General features: G+C 39.9%; 1 protein-coding gene across 1 annotated transcript in view; it reads right to left on the bottom strand.

Annotated features, from left to right (window-relative positions):
* The window catches only part of NUP155 (nucleoporin 155), a 43,885-nt gene extending 35,695 nt beyond the window's left edge, over nt 1–8,190 (bottom strand). Inside the window, exons 1-7 of the mRNA XM_080933592.1 lie at nt 8,014–8,190; nt 5,493–5,630; nt 4,377–4,473; nt 2,601–2,671; nt 1,804–1,896; nt 1,077–1,243; nt 387–492 (exon numbers count right to left, since the gene is read on the bottom strand). Coding sequence (XP_080789718.1) covers nt 387–492; nt 1,077–1,243; nt 1,804–1,896; nt 2,601–2,671; nt 4,377–4,473; nt 5,493–5,630; nt 8,014–8,167 — 826 coding nt within the window. The 5' untranslated portion in view covers nt 8,168–8,190. The remainder of the gene's footprint in view (nt 1–386; nt 493–1,076; nt 1,244–1,803; nt 1,897–2,600; nt 2,672–4,376; nt 4,474–5,492; nt 5,631–8,013) is intronic.
* Between the last annotated feature and the right edge of the window lie 5,160 nt (nt 8,191–13,350).

Raw genomic sequence — 13,350 nt, 5'->3', positions numbered from 1 at the left:
TCCACTAAAACTCGGGAATATGAAGTTTAACAGGAAATTTTCCTTGTCCCTCTATCACATGCAAATTAGTCTTTTACTTTTGCATGTATGCAGACAGACACACACATACACACAAACCTTTTAGTTAAAGAAGAGAAGCTGTTTATATGTTTTAGAGAAGCTGAATATATGAAGACTTATGTTCCAGGAATGACCAAAGTTTTTAGGAAATAATTAACTTGAGAATAAAATCCATGCTTTTTTGTTTTTATAATGCCTCTGGTCTCTAAGCGACTTAACAGTCTATAACAAATGCAATTTAATATGGCAAGCATTTTAACTAAGGATGAAAAGTTCTGAAGAAAATGAAATTTTTGTTTTACTTGCCAAATGTGTTTCCTACTTACCATCTTCTGAGAATGTGAACTGCAGCAAGGAAGGAACGAGGAAGGAGAGCGAGCTCTTGGAGTGGTTTATCTTCCTACACCTTTGGCTGAACCAGCCTGCTTCTGCCTGGGAGGAGAAACAGCACAACACTTGTAATGCCTGAACAGAACTGTATCCGTGCTTATTAAAGCCTGCAAGCCTCCATGCTTCCCCAGTGCCTGGGAACACACTGAAACAGAGTTTCCAAAACTACCTACTCAGTTTTATTTTGTAATTAAAACTATTAAATACAACAAATGACTTTCAAGACACACAATTTGATAAAAAGCCAATTGTGAAAATAAGTAACAGTAACCTAAGTAAGAACATCCATTTACAAATGTGTGCTGTTTGCTTGTATACACACACACATACACACAGGTATTGATATGTACAGATACACACACCAGTGAGGACTCCTTGACAGGGACAGAGCTGATGCAGCTCAGGGACAGCATGTCTAACAGCTGCCACACTCTGAGCTGAGCTCTAGAGCACTGTCAGGTCAAGAAAAGCAGCTTTACCTAGGAAGGACTGGGTCAATGGGCGTGGAGCAGTGACAGAAGACTGTACTTAAATTTATGCGTAAATATTCTCCCTAATAATATGTTATGCAATTAGAAAATTAAAAGAAAAGCCAAAAGACAAAGTTTGTAAACGTTAAGGCTTACTTGGTATGCTACTTCATACAAACAGCCGTCTTTTCCAGCCAAAAAAATTCTGCCATTATCCGTGGAAGTGATTGTTAAAAGGTAAGTGTTGTCCGTAGGAAGAGAGTATAAAGGATCTGGAAGCAGCTGCATACCACCACACATACTGTCATTAAGAATGCCAGAACCTGAATGTTTGCAACAAGAAAAACCAGTTTCTTAGCTTCTGAAAAGACTAAAGTGATTTTCTCATTATCTTGAAAACTGGTAATTTTACTAAGTTCTTACTAAAATATCCCAAATCACATATTTTATAGTTACCATAGAAGCTTGAGTGGCTGAAGATGACTCAGACTCAGTACACTTGATGCTACTGTAGAGGACCTAGGTTCAGTCCTCAGTACCCATATGGCTGCTCACAAGCTTAAGTTCTAAGGGATTTAACATTATCTGGCCTCCTCAGGTTCCAGGTACACATACAATGCACACACACATACACACAAATCACACAGGCAAAACATTCATACACAAAAAATAGAAATCAGAGATGATGTTTGGTCGTAAGGTGGTGGCCCTGAACTAGCAGTGCGGGAGTGCACGTGCAGCATCACTCAAGATAACCTGGTACTCCACCTCAAACTGCACCTAGAGTACACATATCACTGTAAAATATCCAAGAAAACACAACTCAAACTAGTGTGAGGATTCAGTACTGTAAGCATCATAACACTAATCTAGGTTGCCATACCTGTTTGTACATTAGCATAGCTGAGTCCGAGAATTACTATATCCACAGGGGTCGCCAAAACCAACAAGTGTCTTACATGAGGTTGAAAGATGCCTATGGTAAAGCAGACAAAGGCTAATTATCTTCTGAAAAACACCTACCATTTAGGCATGAATAAAATATGGTTTTACCATTAAAGTAAGCTCCTAATTAAATAGAAGTCTGAATCCAGGTCAGCAGATTCTGATGTTTATTATTACTATGTTAAAGCATTAAAGTTCATAAACAGTAGGAAACACTAACTTGGAAAATAACTGGTTCAACAACTACTGTCATTTAAAAACAATGTCCTAACAGATTTTGGTTTACTGAACTATAAACATTAGTATTTGTATACCCAGAGTCACAGGAACACTACTCACAAAGGTCTAAAAGACAAAAGCCAACAGTAAGCCAGCAAAATGTAGTATAAGCATGCCATACAGGAGGAGGAAATTTTGGGGGGCAGCATTTTAGGTAGCCTCAACATTGCTTTTCCTCCCCTTACCCTCTCCACCCCCAGTGCTGGGATTAAAGGCATGTGCCACCACACCTAGCTGAAAAAGGAAACTCGGATATACCCAACATACAGTATCTATGAAGACTCGTACTAAATGAAGTGAGCTGGACACAAAATGATAAATACTATCGGAAAAAACATATAGAGAAAAGTAGAATGGTCACTACCAGGCATTAGAAGAATAATTTTTCTAATTCAGCTCTCAAACATCAGGAGACTTGTACAGTCATAATCTCATTCTGATAGTTTTACTCCTTACCAGCCTTTGGTTTCACAAGCCCCACAGCAAGAATTGTCTCACTGAGTCCATCAAAATAGGCAAGGTCACCTCTGTCCAAAAGAAAAGATGTTTACATATATACATATGTTAAATCGTATTTGCAATGCTCCTTATTAGTTGAAAACAATTTAGATATAGTCTAAAAACCCAAAACAGCAAACAAGACTAGGGGAACATGAATACCCAGGTATATAGACCTGTGTGTAAGGCTAAGCTAGAGAAGCAGGTAAAGGTATACTGCCTTCTAAACAACTGCCCAACAGAGCTGCAAGCAAGAACTATCCATCCAGTCAACACCAATCTCCTGCTAAGACAGGGGCTGGACTCTGGGAAGGAGCTCAGAAAGCTTACTGCTAATTCTCCTTCTTAACACAGGGAAATTCTAAAGGGATTGACTGAAAAGTTGAAATGACCTGAAAACCACCCAAACCGACTGAAGAGTCACCAGAATGAACTCAACATCGAAAGTGCCTGAAAACACTGCCAAAGTGACCCAAGCTACTGAGATTATTACAGCAAAAAACAAATCCAAAAGCCAATTCTTGCTATATAACAAAAGCTTATCCATTGTACCCTAGGTCAAAGGGGAGGCAAGGCATAGCCACGTGATAAGTATTTATTAAATGAATGCATGTTAGATTTGAAAGGTAAAATGCCGCCAATGCGAAGACCTTTTAGAGCAATTACAACCACAGATCACTGCTAGTATGACCAAAACATCCAAAGAAACATCTAAATAGTTTTAACTGGAAGCATCTTTTCTATAGAATGTAAGTGGTCGTATGGTATCACTTTTGATGTAATTAACTATTTTGAATGTGTGTTCATGTGCACGTGCATGATTCTAAAAGAAATCATGTTATTCAATGCAAGAACAACAGCTTACTTAAATACAAAGTCAAAAGCCATGAAACAGTCCAATTATCCTTGCAATAACTATCAGATTCCTAGTCCATAGGAATGCAAGGAAAGTCTATAAAATGTCAAATAAGGGATCATCACCAGGACCCATACATGATAGAAAGAGAGAATTTCAGATCTCCACAAGTATAGTGTGGTACACACCCACACATCTAAATCTACCTCCCCACACATGTACACAAAAGATATAAAATAAAATAATTAAAATGCCAAATAATGACTCAAAACTACCAGTGTATAGTCTTTTCCACAGACTACGAACTTGGAATTAATGCTGGCTTCTCAAGAGATGTACTTTACAACAGGGAATGTTACTCAATGAGAGAACACCTGCCTAGCATGCATGAGACCCTAGGTTTAATACCCAGGACTGCAAACACGCAAACCAACCAGCAATAACAAACAAGAGCAGTATCTGGATTGGAGAATGGACCTCCTTGGAGTGTTTCCCATGAGTAGGCTCTGCAGTACTGAGACCAAGAGCACTGTTCAAGAAATTGCTACAAACAGAATCCACATGTGTGAATGAGTGTGCATTAGTGAGTGTGCATGTATAGACGCCAGCGGTTAGTCAGTGTTGGGTGTTTTCTTTCACTCTCTGCCTTACTTTTGAGACAATTTCTCTCCTGAACCTGGAGGTCACTGTTTCAGCTAAACCAGCTCACCAGTAAGACCCCAGCATCTGAGCTCAGGCTCTTACTTATATAGTAAGCACTTTAGCCCCTGAGGATCTCTCTAGTCCCCAAACCCACACTTCAGTGCCCCCAGGTCCAGCAAACACCTAGCAGTAGAGGTTAGAGGTCAAGAGGATGGCGACCCAGCCTCCATACATACCCATCTTCATAGTTCCACATGAAAATGTCACTGTCAATCGTAAGCCAGGCTCTGCTGATGGGAGGAAAAACACCCATCATGCAGTTACACTGCATGTCTGAGGAAGCACGAATGTAAGGTGCAAAGAAGCCAATTCTTTTTGTTCTCAATCTGTTCAATAGCTTTTGACTTAAAACTTACGATTAAAATTATCTTTTAGATTTACCACTCAGTGACATAGAGCTTGCCTGGTACCCATGGGGCTACTGTCCACACTGCTCTCTTCTCTCCTTCCTTCCCTCTCCCTTTTAAACATTTAAACACACGCACACTAATGTGTGTGTTTTGTCCTCATGTCTATCTATCTATGTACCATCTGTGTGCCCACGGATCCAGAAAAAGGCACTGGAGACCCTGGAATGGAGTTAGACAGTTGTGAGCCACCTAGGTGCTGGGCCTAAAATCTGGGCCCTCTGCAAGAGCAGCCCCCATGCTCTTAACTGCTGAATCTTTTTCACTTGCCAACAGTTTCCTTTTTTCTTGAGGCAGTCCCACTGTTAGCTCAGGCTATCCTGGAAGCTGCAATCCTCTTGCTTCATCTTTATGACTGCAGAGTTGACAGGCATGTACCACCATATTTACTCATGCCAACTACTCTATCTATCCATTCCTTTTTTTTCCTTCTTTTCAGAGACAAGGTCTCACTATGTAGTTCATTCTGTCTGTCTGTCTGTCTGTCTGTCTGTCTGTCCTAGACTCACTAATATAGACCAGGCTGGGCTTTAACTCATAAAGATCCTGCCTCTGCCTTCTAGGTGCTAGCCCATGCTTATCTGACAGAGGAAACTACCCAGGCAGTCTTATTCTCCAGGTAAGGTCTCACTACATAGCCCAGGTAGGCCACAAAAGTGACAAGTCCTGCCTCAGCCCCGAGTACTGGCATTACAGGTTTACACCAGCATGCAAGGCTGAAAATAAAAGGATTGAGCCGCTGAGCCTCAGACACATGAGCTTCACCTGTGGCTCTAAGAAGAACACTAACTTATAAAAATTATGTAAACATAGAACAAGAATTATAATCATGAAAACGACGAAGCTAATATTTATCAAATAGCTAAATACAAAGCAATAGGATACGTCCAAACTGTTCGACCAGCTCAGGTGGGAGGGGAACTCTTCGGATAGTGCTGATCTCTGGAAGGCTGGGTACTGACAGTAAGCCTGGTCCTTGCAGAGGGTAATCCATATCGGACATTCCAGAAACAGTAGGACTGTCTATAAAGAAGACAAAAGGAAGCATTTATATACAACAATAAAGTACCACTCATCAACTAGGAATAGGTAAGCAAATTGGATCACCCCAGTGCCTATGTCTCTGAAATGAAGGACTTGTTACAGGATGGGACTGTTACTGGTTTCAAAAACAAAAGTTATCAAGATTGGGAATGTAGCTCAGCAGTTTCTGTCTACAGACATGAAACCCTGGGTGATTCCTAGCTCAGCATAAAACAGCAGAGTGGCACATGCCTGTATTCCTAGCTATTGGGAGGACTAGAAATTCAAGGTTATCCTTGACTACAGTTAGAAACCATATCCCCAGTTATATTAGATCCTGTCCTAAAAATAACAAAATGGGTTCAAGCCAAACAATCTTTTTTCCTATAGATTTCTTCCTCAGACCAACACATACAAAAAAAAAAAAAAAAAAAATACCAATAATGTGATGCATCCCTGAAGTTGGTGGGGGTCCGGCCTGCTCTCAATAAAGAATTCTTCTTGTGCTTCCTGTCTCAAGCTCTATGATTCTAGAGGCAAGAGTAGGCTGATCTACTTGACCTGTCCCTCAGGACACTAAACACTAGACCTGACCGACAACCTAATTATTTCAGGCACCTTATAAGGGTCTAGTTCAGAATAGAAGGATCTTGGGGAACTGACATTAAATATTGATTACTGCACTGGAGAGATAGCTCAGCTGTTAAGAACACTGACAGCTTTTCCAGTTCAATTCCCAGCAACTCCATGGTGACTCACAACCATCTGTGATGGGATCTGATGCCCTCTTCTGATGTCTGAAGACAGCAATAGTGTACTCATATACATTAAATAAATAAATAAATCTTTAAAAAAATACTGATTACCATGGCTGAACAATCATTGGTATGCCTGCCCTTACATGGTTAAAATAAATCTAATCCTAAAACACAATTTTAATAGAAGAACGCATATAGGAAATGAAGTGGAAATAAAAAAGGTACAAGTAACTTTTTTGATGATGAGAATGTGAAAATTTTCAAAGAAAGTAGACTTCCTTTTTTGGAGCAGGGCCTCATTTTATTGTTCTGGTCAGGCCAGAATTCACTATGTAGACCAGACTGACCTCAAACTCAAAAAGATCTTCCTGCCTCTGCCTTCCAAGTGCTGAAATTAAAAGCATGTACCACCGTGCCTGACTTACAACTAGAGTCTTTCACTAAGAACTGGATGGAGCAAGGCTTTGATGTCCACACCTTTAATCCAATAATACTTCAGGGGCAGAGGCAGGCAGATCTCTTGAACTCCAGGACAGCCAGGGCTACACCAAGAAAACCTGTCTAGGAGGAGTCTGTTTGGCAGAGGGGGGAAATGCTAGAAGGGAGAGGATTAGTGTGAGGAGGAAAGTATACTAAAGAGATTATACATTTAAGCAAAGCAAGGGGGTGGGGGACAAATGAGGGCAGGAACAGTTCATAGGTCAAACAAGTTTCATAAGGCAAACTCATTTGTTAGTAGTTGTCAAGTACAAATAATAGCTTTGTTTCTGGTATTTTTCTTGTCAGGTTTTCACAACAGGGTTTTTCTGTGTAGCTTTGGTTGTTGTGGAGCTCCCTCTGTAGATCAGCCTGGCCTGGAACTCACAGAGATCCCCCTGCCTCTGCCTCCCAAGTGCTGAGATTAAAAGCATGAACCACCACTGCCTGGCTGCTTCTAGTATTTCCTGTTTTTTCTTTCTTTAAAAAAAAAATCTCTTAATAGAATTTTATGTTATTACACATGTACTTTGGTGTACTTTCCATTGATTATTTTAAGTTACCACCATTTTTTGCTCACCAAGTCTCATCTGTATCTTATATTTCTCTGTTTTTTTTTTTTTCCAACTTTCATCTCACAAGAAACATTTTGTAGCAACGAATGCAACTCCACAACGCTTTAGCTGGTTACAAGTTTTAAAAGTTAAGGCAAATACTTTCAAGTTATCTCCTTGTTGGCAGACTTACTTTGTTCTATTATCCCTGTCAGACAGCGTTCTGACTCCTATATTTCTTTATTAGTCAGTCCCGGCATTTACAAATATACTGACTCTGCCATGACTCCGAGAGAACATGGCTGATTTCCAGATTAACTAGTTTGCTTTTCTGAGTGGCTCATAACTGCGGCACGAAATGAACAGAAATGGAATCTGGATCCGAAGATTCTTCTCATTTGGACTTAATGAGCTTGCTCTTACCTCTTCGGGTGTCTACAGTGAACAAAGAGTAGACAAGGGGAAAAAAATCTCTAAATGTCACTAATCTCAATGTCTACGCGGGCATCAATGTACAGATAAGGACTAAGACAGGGGAATGAGACTAGAATCCTTTGGCAGGGAAACAGAGCGTCCAATGGACCGATCACTCACTTGGGGCCGACACCATGAGCAGCTCAGAAAGGTCCGGGTACATGCGGTCTTCTTGCAACTGTCGGTCGATAAGCCTCCCCGCATTTTCCAACGCTTCCTGCAGGGAGGCGGCCGACGTAGAGGCCGCCACCATAGAGCCCAGGATAGATGGCATGTCAACAATCGTGGTCACCACGTTATAAAAATACTGCAAAGCCGCGGAGAGCCGTGAGAAAAACCAGCAGAATCCCAAACCGCTCCCTCGGATGCGCGCGCCAAACGAATAACTGGGCTCCAGTTCATGACGCACTTCCGGCTCGTCCTCCGGCGTCCTAGAAGACGCCAGTTCAGGGACAGAAAGAGGAAGCCGTTGACGATTGGATGTTGGTGAGGGAGTGAGGGAGGAGACTAGAGTTGAATTTGTAGGTTGCCTGGGGAAGGGAGGAGGGAAAGGGGAGAAGAGGGACAGGAGAGGAGAGGGGACTGGAGGAGAGGGTGGGGCGGGGTGGGAAGGAAAAGGGAGAAGGAAGTCCGGGTGCTGGAGTGGGGTGGAGGACGCTTGTCGCACGTGCGGTGGTCGCCTCGCGCGTGCTGATCCTTTGCTTTAAGCCCCACCCCAGTTTGGAATGCGGCGATTGCCCCTACTTAAGAGTGCACACATCCATAACCGTGGTTCCCTAATGACTTCTAACAGTAGTTAGAAATTGGTCTCCTGTTCTAGATGCAGGTTACCTCTTAAGCCAAAATCCACAGCATTTCAAACAATGGGGTGAATTAAAAATTCATTAGATTTTTTCCATGTGCGTATCTGTCATTGGCTTTGTGGACCAATCATTGTGAAATTTTGTGAGGTCACCGTTGGGTGTTGTCTCACGCCTGTTAATACTTAGGAGGCTGCGGCAAAAGGATTACTGTGAGTTCACTTAGTGAGTTCCAGCTAGCTTGGTTCAGAATGTAATCCTATCTCAAACAAAACAAAACCAAACCAAACGGAGGCGGGGAGGGAGATACTGTGTGATAGGTCTTGCTGGGTATTTGGAAAGTGGAGGCAGGAGGATTAAGAGTTGAAGATCACCTTCGGCTGTGTTGAAAGTTTGTAGTAAACTTGAGGTCACCACAGCACAGCCTCAAGAAAAAGGAGAAAAGTATTTGCTCTTGCTGTATGCCTTGGGAGGGCACTCATCTACTTCATCTGTTCTCATCTGAGAGTACAAGTATTAAGTAGTGTATGCATCTGATTCTAGAAAACCGAACATGTACTGTGTCAGGCATCATGCCTATAGGCTGTTGGAAATATCAAACTAATACACTTTTGCAAAGACAAAGTAAATGCATCATAAAGTCCAGGCCTAGAGGCACAAACCTGTAATTGGAAGCCAGACTTGGCTATATACTGAGACCTTTTGAAGAATCAGCCTGCCTCCATCTTAGACTTAAAAGCCATCTTTTTTTTTTTAAGAATTATTTATTTATTTTAAGCATGCGAGTACACTGTTGCTGTCTTCAGACACACCAGAAGAGAGCATCAGGTCTCATTATAGATGGTTATGAGTAAGTAACACAATATCAGTAAGTAACCTTGTGGTTACTAGGAATTGAACTCAGGACCTTTGGAGAGCAGTCGATGCTCTTAACCACTGAGCCATCTTTCCAGCCCTTAAAAGCCATGTTATAATCAAAACAAACGAGGTTCATTTCTGTTTATGACCAAACCTCTGTTTCTCAAGTATTAACCCATGCCCACCTGTCACCTTACCTACAAATGGTTCTGTACCACCTGTCCCAGGAAGGGCAATCATATCTTTGTTTCAAAAGGTTATATGGCCGGGAGGTGGTGGTGCATGCCTTTAATCCCAGCACTTGGCAGGCAGATGTAGGCTGAATCTGTGAGTTCAATGTCAGCCTGGTCTACAAAGCAAGTTCCAGGACAGCCAGAACTATTATACAAAGAAACCCTTTCTCAACAAACCAACCAAACAAAAAGGTTCTATGACCACCTAGTCTTACCTAGTTTTGTTATAAGTACCTTGGCACACCTACCTTGCAACCATGTCTTTGTTTCAGGAAGGACTAACTTATGTTGTTCATGTTTCCCTCCTATAACCCCGCCCCTCCATTGTAAACCCCCTACTGTCAAAGGATATTTGATCACACTGTGAACCCTGATGTTGTGTTACTTACTGGGGAAGCCTGCTTTTAGTTGTGGTTTGGCTCAGCCTCAGCATATACCTAAAGGTATATTCAAGAGCTTTCTGCATAAATATTGTAAACAGGATTAAATAAAGTCAACTACAGGTCAAGAGGTAGAGCAATTGACAGGAAGTGAACATAGGATTATTAAGAAAAGCCATTGAGAGTAACAGAGTCAGGAGGACATAGAGAGACACAGAGGGAGTAGAAGGGAGGGACATTCAGTTGGCAGGAGTTTTTTTTTTTTTTTTTTTTTTTAAAGTGGGAGTGGGAGAGAGGCATTGTTTCTGGAGTATCCGGTGGGGAGGACGGTCAGCTGGGTGCTTGCTCTTCATCTCTGAGCTAGCAGGCTTTCACCCCAGCATCTGGCTCCCAAGTCTTCACTGGTAAAATCAAATGGGTGAGATTTTGTTAAAAAAACAACAGCCTACCCCTGAGCTATAAAAAGCCTTGTCTTCCTCACATCCAAAGCTGACCTCTCTTTAGGAGGAGTGCACATGTACATGAATAAAATAGTTTGCTTTAATCCATTGCTTGTTTTAAGTAATTTGGCCATGATGATCTTTCTTGTTTCATCTTTGGGATCAACACTTTCTCAGAAACAGAAAATGGAAAGTACTGCAGAAATGGGGTGGGTTGGAATTTCCTAATGGGGTTTATACAGAATTCAGTAGCGTATAGGAGCAATGAGAAGAGAGGCTTTGTTTCCAACAGAAGGACACTTTAGTAGACAGGGTAACTACCTGCCCAAAGCAACTAGGATTTGTTTTTGTTTTTTTCTTTTTTTTTCTTTTCTTTTTTGTAGTGAGACTAGGTTTTACTACCTTGCTCAGACTGGCTTTGAACTCACAATGTAGCCCACACAGGATTCAAATTTGCACCCCTCCCCCACCTCAAGAATCAGAGTATCTGTGACTATAGTTGTCATCTACCACACCCAGACCAAATTCTTTCTTAAATAAATTCCTGGACTTCCCAAAATTTTATTATTTTCTTAATACTTCTGCCCTTGGGCTCTCTGCTAATCCCTATCAATTGTATATGTTTTCAGAAAATCTAACTGCTGAAGGGGAGATACTTTAGATCCTATGTTTAATCTGAAAACAAGGATTTATTTTTATTTATGTGTTGTGTCTGTGTGAATGTATGTCATGTGTATGCATGCGTGCATGTGTGTATGCCCATGGAGACAAAAACAGGGCATCTGACAGGACCTGGAGGTACAGGAGATGGAAGCTGTCCAATGCAGGAAACCAGGTCTTCTGAAAGAGCAGAGAACAATCTCTAAAGCTCCTTAATCTGAATAATTAATGTAACATTTAATTTAATATGTCTAATTTTAAATCAAACATTTATATTACCTATATTTATATAGGATACCAATTCTACAATAACATGACTATATACTGATTACATACCTCAAGGTACTATATACTCTTTCAGAAATGTGGTATTAGAGAAAATAAAACAAAATTAAAGATTTAATATACTAAGAAAAAGATGAAACTTTTATGACTGATTTAAAAACAAGCAGTTATGTTCTCCCATGTTAATTTATTTTGTAGATCACAGCTCTTGCCTGGTAGTTGTCTTTATTTTTATTTATTTTTAGATTTATTTACTTTGTGGGTATGGGTGTTTTGCTTGCAGGTATGCTTGTGCACCACAATACATGTGCCTAGTGCCCTCAGAAGTCAAAAGAAGGCGTCAAATACGTTGGAACCAAGTTACAGATGTTTTGGGGCCACTGTGTGGATGCTAGGAACCTAACTCAGATCTTCTTCAAGGACAACAAATGCTGAGTTATCTCTCCAGACCCCTGGTGGTTGTTTTTAAATTGACATAAAATAGATGCTTGAGTGATTTCTACCACACAAATTGAATGACCTAATATTGTTGGTCTAATATTTCTGCATAGTAATGATGTTCCCAATGGTCAAACTTAACCATAGCTATTTAAAAAATTATGTGTATTTGTGTGATTACGGTGTTTAGCAGATAAAAGTGTTATTTCAGGAGACATATAACAACCCAGTTTTGGTTGTTTTCTTTTTTTTTTCTTTTTAAAAATAATATCTTAAACTTTTTATTCCCTACCATTGACATTTTGTCTTTTATGTTTTCTACAATTTTCAACATATATCTGTATTTAGTGCTGCTTTATTCTGCTAGACATTAGCTGACTGCTTTCCTAAACCTAAGGATTATATAGTTTTAGTATAAATATATATCACATATTTTCATGACATTTTGACAAAACCAAATAAGCATGCCTTGTTTTAAGTCCATGCTCTCTCTACTGTTTATAAAATCTGACTTAATGATCAAAACTCTTGGTTGCCACTCTTGAGTCACATAGTCTTCCTTCTGCACTGGCACTCAACTCTTTAATCACAATGAGCAACAGAAAAACCAAGCACATTATGTTAATCTTAGTTCCTTCCTTTGACACCATATGATAATGTGAACTTTAAAAAAAAAAAAAGAAAGAAAGAAACAAGTACATCCAAATTCAGTACATTCAAATGAGCTGAGTTCTGTCACCATCGAAGGCCATAGTTCATTTCTAACTATACTGCCACTGCACAAAATACTTTAAAATTATTTTGGTATTGCTTTCAAAGCCAGGTGCATACTCTTTATTAATTTATCTAAATTTAGGTTTTTTTTTTTTTTTTTTTTTTTTTTTTGAGACTGGTATTTGGAGCCAAATTAGGGTAAAGAAAGACAAGCTTGTTAATTCTCTTTTCAAACAGGTATAAACAAAGGTTAGTAATGCATCACCTAAATTAACATTAACAGTAATTTTCAAAGAGCAAACCCAAGAGGCTTTGGGCAATGGTTCATTGCTGGCATTAGAAAATAACCTTTTAGTATGGTCACTATTCAGGTAACATTCACTTTGCTGTCTATATTCTGGCCTATTTGTTTAAAGTGACATTCTGAGAGTTAATACATACTCTTTTAAAAAAAAATTTAAAAAAAGAATCGTAATTCTTTAAAACTGTCAGTATGAGTGCTAAGTAGTAGTGCTCTGTTAGAAAGTAGTTCTTACTTTATCAATAAGCAGTAATTTTAAAAATCTGAAAGCAAATAACTAGCTTTAACTATTTGCTCTCAGGCTTTTAAATCTTAACTGAAGACAAAAAAATCTGAAATTTCAAAGAT

Source organism: Micromys minutus, assembly GCF_963924665.1.
Source record: "Micromys minutus genome assembly, chromosome: 20".
Classification (NCBI taxonomy): domain Eukaryota; kingdom Metazoa; phylum Chordata; class Mammalia; order Rodentia; family Muridae; genus Micromys; species Micromys minutus.
This window is presented reverse-complemented; position numbering and strand designations above follow the sequence as displayed.